The sequence below is a fragment of the Scleropages formosus genome, chromosome 10, assembly GCF_900964775.1.
Source record: "Scleropages formosus chromosome 10, fSclFor1.1, whole genome shotgun sequence".
NCBI lineage: Eukaryota > Metazoa > Chordata > Actinopteri > Osteoglossiformes > Osteoglossidae > Scleropages > Scleropages formosus.
The window spans coordinates 26,216,070-26,223,600 of record NC_041815.1 but is presented as its reverse complement, the minus strand read 5'-3'; the positions used below and the strand labels follow the sequence as shown (position 1 = coordinate 26,223,600).

General features: G+C 47.3%; 1 protein-coding gene across 2 annotated transcripts; it reads right to left on the bottom strand.

The window, feature by feature from the left end:
* slc13a2 (solute carrier family 13 member 2) lies at window positions 1-7,138 on the bottom strand. Of its 2 annotated transcripts, none has more exons than XM_018748553.1 (12): window positions 7,037-7,138; window positions 4,873-5,001; window positions 4,504-4,640; window positions 4,225-4,410; window positions 3,685-3,822; window positions 2,744-2,866; window positions 2,282-2,491; window positions 2,020-2,126; window positions 1,625-1,740; window positions 1,003-1,164; window positions 362-499; window positions 1-274 (listed from the first exon to the last, which is right to left on the bottom strand). In XM_018748553.1, exons 1-12 carry the CDS (start codon window positions 7,121-7,123, stop codon window positions 146-148), a joined length of 1,662 nt encoding a protein of 553 aa, XP_018604069.1. In that variant the 5' UTR covers window positions 7,124-7,138; the 3' UTR covers window positions 1-145. The 2 variants fall into 2 exon arrangements, with proteins under 2 accessions (XP_018604069.1, XP_018604070.1); XM_018748554.2 differs by having other exon boundaries at window positions 1,625-1,733; window positions 2,016-2,126; window positions 3,685-3,857; window positions 4,200-4,410; window positions 7,043-7,123.
* Window positions 7,139-7,531: the final 393 nt, after the last annotated feature.

Here is a 7,531-nt window from a genome sequence, read left to right as displayed (position 1 = left end):
GAGCAGTTTGCTATGGTCCAACAAGAAGACAACCTGGCATTTTCACCACCCCACCCTCGGGTGGGTTTTTGGTTCCAGCTGGGGATTGCTCAGTCACCGTTCTGTCCTCTTCCCTCTCCTCCCAGAGTGTCGCAGAGAGGGAGGCTTAGGCAGCCCTGGTCACGTTGGCCCAGGAGGGGAATGTGTTCAGGTCGAACATCGCCGTGCCCCAGGTGTTCAAGGCGAGGTTGATCGTCAGCACGCCGATGAGGTTCAGGATGACGCCGGCCTTAGCCTGCACACAGGAGAGCGATGCACCCGTTATGGACGGTGTCCACCATGAGGACAGCCTAGATCTGGGGCTCAATCTGAAGGACCTTACCATGTCCAAGACCTTGAGCTGCCCGTAGGAAAAGGCAATGGCGTTGGGCGGAGTAGCCACGGGGAGCATGAAAGCGAGGGAGGCGCAGACGGTGCAGGGCAGCATGACGTAGAGTGGGTTCAGCTTAATGGCGATGGCCTGATGGTGATGGAGCACAGAAATAGAGCACGGTGACCGACAGGGAACACCGCCTTCGCTGAAGGCCTCGTTACCGTTCACGAACTCTCGCTGTCGCCAGATTTTGTACAATTCGAGACACGCTGTCTTTTTCTTCCACGCAATAAAGCTGATTTACGAGCACGTTTGACAATATATAGATGCGTTAGCAATGTTCTCTTGCAGCACTGGAATTCAGCTGGGACCGAACGTGCATCAAACTGGCATGGGGTGGCCAACCCAAGTGCTCAAGGCGATGATACAACATCTTTTACAGAATATATGTCTCAAATAGCATCTGATTTATGCCCAAAAACAGGAGAGGGGAGCAAATAATAATCCAGTTAATTACTTCAGTAAAGCAACTGAGACCTGAAGTGATGAGAAACCAGTGTACAGCACAGCTGGCAAGGACCAAGGTTGGCCACATCCTTCAGCAAGAGGGATGACTCTTTCAGACAAGGGGCTGGGGCAGGGAGACTTACCATGGAGGCCAGGATGGGCAGGAAGAGTGTGGTTGTGGCTGTGTTGCTTGAGCACTCGGTGAAGGTGCTCACCAGCAGGCAGAGCAAGAAAGAAATGGCAAAGGGTGGGATCTTCTGTAAGGGGGTCAGGCTCTCTCCCAGCCACATGGACAGCCCAGAAGCCTGCACATGGAAGCCACACCACACAGAACCTTCAGCAGTCCACCCTTCTGAGCATCTCTTACCCTCATGGAGCAGGGAAAATCCATACACGCGATAGGAGGTGGGCAATCCCAGTTCTCGAGGGCCACAAGGCATCAGTTAGAGGTACCCGTCAATTAGCTCTTGATTTATGCCTGACACAGTAGGTGAGATGATTTAGTGCCCAACGAAAGCAAAATTACCTGAATGAAGCAATTAAGGGTTGACACATAATGAAAGCGCCATACCCTGCAGCCTCTTTAAATAGAATTGCCACCTTTGAGATACACTGAGCCAAGGAAATATCATCACGTAGGAATAGGTGATCATATTTATAAACTTATGGGAGAAGGGTGAGAGTGCCAGAGCAATAAACAGAGACATATGGATTACATGAAGCAGACTTTGGCTGTATAATTGTTGGGAATGTTGAGTTGAGTACCTCGCTTCCCTTCGCCAAAGCATAGCCTCCACCCAGAAGCAGAAGGATGTTCCAGGGCATCTTCTCGTGGACCACTTTCCAGGTGAGTAGGGCCGGCGGGGCTTTGTGGCTGTCCTCTGCAAAGTAAAATCGGGAGCATGAGCAATTAAGAGTGACCTTGGCAATCCACACCTCCCATCAGCTGAGGATGGTATCTACACAAGCAAGGAGATGATCCCACTGAAGTCCCAGGAGACAAGCTGTCGTGAAATCGTCGCCTGGCTCTTCACCTTGGCTCTGCTGTGCTTAATCATTTTGACAACCACTTTGTTTACATAATAAAAGAAGTTTAAGACACGAGGAATGGCGCTGACCTCTGAGTTCATGTCACTGAGGAGACCCCAGGACACACTTACCGCTTATGTCTGTGTTTCTTCTGCAGCAGCCAAATCGTGGTAACTGGGACGGGACGATGAAAAACAGCATGGAAATGAATATGGCCACTGTGCCGTCAGTGACAAACCTGGAGGAAAGCAGACACCGTCATTCGCTTCGGTTTCCTCGTAGAAAAGACCAATCAAGTTGCTGCTAAACAGGCTACCGGAATTTAGCATGCATTCCAAGTGTGAAGAACATCTAGTGTTGGTTGGTGAGACCGATGGCCAGGAGGATACTCACTCCTTCTCCTTGTTAAAGAGCACGGTTGCCCAGCCAGGTATGAAACCTGGGTCCCTTGTGAACCACAGCACCACGAGGAGGATGAAGATACCGAGCACGGTGCCCTCAGCAAAACTGATGTCACCCAGCTTCTTGTACTCATTCTTCATCACTTGATAGGCCTCCTTATCTCCCTCGTTACTTGAGCCACAGCCAAATGACTTCTTCATGCTGAGGAACAGTATCAGTCATATACAGTGTGCATGAGATACATCAGCAAGCCTTTCATCACAATGATAAGCCTTTATGAATCTTTATGTTTACCTGGACCATAACTTTTAACTTTTTTTACTTAACTTTTTAACTTTTTTGAATAAAGAAACCAACTCTGTGCCAAATCTATATCGATTTTCCCATCAGGTCCTTTTAAAACAATGAGATCTCGGCATGAGTTGCTAAATATTCCGTGGATGTCTCTCTTACTTGAGTCCCATGTACATGAACTGCAGCCAGAACCAGGAGAGAATGAGCATCAGAAGCATGTTGGGGAAGGAGAAGCCAAACCAGCTGGCAAAGGTGATCACCCCGGAGCTGTTGGGGAAGAGCCTGTCGAGAGAAGAGACCCTTGCATGAGACTTTCCGTGGTTGCCACAGATATGCCGGGGTCTGGCTGAAATGTTTCACTGGAGGACAACAGACTCAAGTACATTCCAGCTCTTCTGCTCTGTGCATACCATCTACAAGGTTTTCAAGCCTGGTCATGATGAACCTCACTGTTACTGCAACAGGGGGCTTAATTAATTGATCATGACAGCTGTTGATTGACCGAGTCACGTCGCTCAAACCTAGTTGAACCATGATGCCACGATGCCAGTCCATCGCAGGGCAATCACACACACTCACTTGCACATACCTATACACAGACCAGGAGCTGGAAGGCACTGGAACTACCCATTGTATCACCATACCACTCAACAAAAATTCAGCTGAGCTTCATTAAAAGCAATACAGTGACAGGTTATGATTAACAGCTGAAGCTAAAACAACCATAAACGTGAGGTTCATCACTATCAGGACTGAACCCTACTGTATACCAGTGTATTACCATATCCTGTTTAGATAGGTTTGGGGGTGCGGTGGCGCAGTGGGTTGGACCGCAGTCCTGCTGTCCAGTGGGTCTGGGGTTCAAGTCCCGCTTGGGGTGCCTTGCGGCGGACTGGCGTCCCGTCCTGGGTGTGTCCCCTTCCCCCTCCGGCCTTACGCCCTGTGTTGCCGGGTAGGCTCCGGTTCCCCGTGACCCCGTAAGGGACAAGCGGTTCTGAAAATGTGTGTGTGTGTGTGTGTGTTTAGATAGGCTACACAGCTGGCCTTTGAAGGCACCATGTGTTCCAAGAACTGCAGGAATGTTTCAGGTCTGGACTTACTGGTCCATCTGGCCCTTGAGGATGAGGTTCGGTGTGGTCCCAGTCAGAGTGGCTGTCCCACCAATGCTGGCAGCATAGCACACACTTAAGCTCATGCCCTTGGACAGCTTTAGGTATTTCTGCTCCCTCTTCTGCCTCCTCTGCTCGAAGGCCGAGGTCACATCCTCGGTGATCTTTACCGCATCTAAAAGGCAAAAGGAAAAGCTAAGACTCTTCCCCTTACCACCTGCCCCCAGCACCATCACCATCACCTGGCACCCATGATGCTCTTACAATGTTAATTAATACACCGTTGTCTGGGAGAACTTTTAGAGAGTTCAGGGAAGACTTTATCTGTCTGTTCATTGCTTGAAAGTTCAGCTCAGAAACTTTGACGTCATTTTGACGGGACCCTGGCAGTCTAGGTCAGAGAAGCATGCTTATGAGTTACAGCAAATGCTCCATGTGTTTTGGAAGGAGAAAAGACAGTTCACATATATCTCAGTTCTGCACCCCTGTGCACACATACCCATGACTTCTTTCTGAGGTTTGGTGTCCTGCAAATCATTCATCTCAAAAGCCAAGTTGTCCAATCCGCCATGCAGTTCCTTGTCATCAGCCTCAGCCTCGGTGGCACTCAGTTGGTTCAGCACGGCGTGGGCAATGGGCAGCATCATGGCGGTGGAAGCTGTGTTGCTGATCCACATAGATAAGAAGGCAGTGGTGCTCATAAAGCCGATCATAAGCCTGGGGCGGGAAGCGGAGGACAGGACAATGAGCCTTGGACACCTACTTCCGCTACAGTTGACCCCTCAGAGAGGAACGGTTTGGACTACTCACAAAGCCGGCCTCACTCCCACCAAGAGGAGCACCCGCAGGGCGATGCGCTTGTGCAGATTCCAGTGCTCTATGGCGATGGCCACCAGCAGGCCCCCCATGAACAGCATGTTGGAGTCCTTCAGATATTGGATAGACACCTGCAGACATAGATACATGTTGTTCTCATTAAATCCTTCAGCATCTTTGGGTCCTTTGAGAAGTGCCTTCATTAAATACCCCAACCAGTGGCTGAAGTGTCTCAACCACCGGCATCAGAACAATTTCTACATGAATGAGGTGTAGGAGGAAGGTAATGTTCAGATCTGTTACCCTGTGCCAGAGCGTCTGTCCCAGAGAGGGACAGTGCAGGGATGGGGACAGTTCTCTTACCTCACTGGCCTCAAGGATGCCCATCATGGGAAACAGAATGATGGGGAGGAGGGCTGTGATGGCCAGGGGTAAGCACTCCGTACACCAGTACAGGGCCATTAGGATGATGACAAAGCCACATTTCGCCTCCTGCAGCACAGCAGCAGGGCCAGTGAGACACACACACACAAACACACACTTGCATTGTACTGGCTTAGAAAGACACTTAGAAAGATACATATAGGCCATGCGTACAGACATGATCATAAACCGACATACACAGTTATATATACAGAGGGACAGAGACAAGCACACAAACACATGGCCCTTTCTGCGAACATACACACTTTTACACAAATAGAATCACACACATATTTATCTTATGCTTTTCTCTAAAGCAACTTACATTGTTAAACCACCTACAATTATTTACCCATTTATACAGCATGGGAGCTTTGAAAGAATCATTTAAGGTTGAGTACTTTGCTCAAGGGGATTATAGCTGCGGGTGAGATTCAAACCTGTCACCTACCGAGCCAAAGGCTACGGCGCTAACCACTGCCCCAGAACTTAAACGTACACATGAAAACACAGACATAAAAGTTTCCTAGTTCACCTTTTGATGCTGGATTTTAAACAACCTTAACAGGAAAGCTTGGGCCTTTTTGGGCCCCTACAAAGCTTGCCACCCTAAAGTCTTCTTGTCAAGACCCACACGCTGCACTCATGCCGACAGTACGCTTTGAGCAACTGCTTCAGCTGTGCTGCGCCGTCTATTTTCGGCCAATTAATAACTCCTGTCATCATTTGGGCGGCAGCCAGCAAACCCAAAGAAACTTCACACAATGTCATGGCTGATAGAGTTTCAGGAGACAAACCATCTTGTTTAGATTATTTTCTTTTCGGTGTCTCCGGGAAGTCCTTCCCAGCTTATCAGAAGAAAATAAAATGAAAATGAAAATAACCTGGAGCGGTGGCTATTTTATATCGGAATTATAAATCTCAGTCAGCTTGCTACTTATAATTTCGACTTGTTTTCTGACCTGACTGTCGAATCCATTCTTTCTGTGAAGGAAAATATGGATAAATGTTTTTAAATGGGGAGCAGGGGGTGCGATGGTGCAGTGGGTTGGACCGGGTCCTGCTCTCTGGTGGGTCTGGGGTTCGAGTCCCGCTTGGGGTGCCTTGCAACAGACTGGCGTCCCGTCCTGGGTGTGTCCCCTCCCCCTCCGGCCTTCCGCCCTGCGTTGCCGGTTAGGCTCCGGTTCCCCGCGACCCCGTATGGGACAAGCGGCTCTGAAAATGTGTGTGTGTGTGTGTGTGTGTGTGTGTGTGTGTTTAAATGGGTGTCTAGGAGCAACAGACACGAAGGAGCAGTAAAAGTCACGATTGCCACATCTCGATACAGATTATTCTGAAAGCCCGCAACATCCACACATGATACGCTATGTCCTATAGTACTATTCCTTAATCAGTTAACTGAACGGTCATTAAAATCCATATTACAACAGACTCTGTTCACAGAAAATCAAAGTACTGACTACTGCTTTATTTCTGTTATCAAAAAGTGCCATAAAGATTAATGATTATGATCTTTTGTTCCTTACAGATATAAACTCAAGTGCAATTAAACAGCTGACGGGAAAAAAAAAAAAATTCTGGCAGATTTTTCTCATCAGTGGTCAGTTGAAAGTGAATAATAACAAACAAGAATTTTCTTTTTATTTTAGCAAGTGAACCAAATGAAAAGCATGACATTAATATTACTACAAAATGTCAAACTTCAGAGATCTTGTGCAGTTGAATCTTCATATTTATATATCTTGTGCATTTGAAGCATTATGTAACTGCATAAATTGTTTTTTTCACTTGGTAGATGACTGAAAAAAACTGTTTTGCCACACGCGCTTGACTTGACGAAAAGCAAAGTGTGCTTCTAATTAGGAATCTTCACAAACAGGGTGGCCTGAGATCCCAGTTCAAGCAGACAGCGCACAACCCTGAAGAGAGAAGTTCTGAAGCAAGGTGGGTATCTCCACACCCTGGACATCCTGTTGTCTGGCTCCAGACAGGCAGCACAAACTAAGTGGACATTAGGACCGGGCCTTTATATATACACACACGCGTGTTGATATATTTATTTATTATACATTTAAATACAGAAAGAGAGAATAAATAGAGAAACTTTTACCGAAGTGTTGATGACCAATGGCAGAGCTAGGATGAGCAGCGGTGTCAGGTAGATAATGAGGTAATTACGGTAAGTCCACATCCATTTCGAAATCCCAGCTATAATTCTGAGGGCAGTGGGAGCCATTCTGTTCAGCAGGAATAATGTTGTTGGAAGAAAGTATGACCCATCAAATGAGAGTATATATATATATATCCCTGAGAGTAAATTAAACATTAACCCACACAATTATGGGAGGGATTTATCAGCAGAATGCAAGATGAAAATGGCAAGAATGACTGGAAAAATTCTGCATAGGATGAACATTTCTTAATGCTCAGACTGAAAGATATAGAAACGTCCTATCGCAGTTAGTAATGTGAACGGTAAACATATGTTACCAGTGTAAACCATGTAAACGCCGACTCGTGATCTCTTGAAGTTTTTCTAACATAAGTGGTCTGTTTTCCCGCAGAAAAGAAGGACCTGTGGTGTTTGTGAAGGACTGAA

What these genes read in the sequence shown, in the direction of transcription:
- slc13a2 (XM_018748554.2), bottom strand. Translation starts at nt 7,123, where the DNA reads ATGTGGACTTACCGTAATTACCTCATTATCTACCTGACACCGCTGCTC. An exon ending in ACACCAAACCTCAGAAAGAA is followed by an intron (nt 3,858 to 4,199) that starts GTCATGGGTATG and finishes GATGCGGTAAAG; the next exon opens with ATCACCGAGGATGTGACCTC. An exon ending in AGCTCAAGGTCTTGGACATG is followed by an intron (nt 275 to 361) that starts GTAAGGTCCTTC and finishes TCCTGTGTGCAG; the next exon opens with GCTAAGGCCGGCGTCATCCT.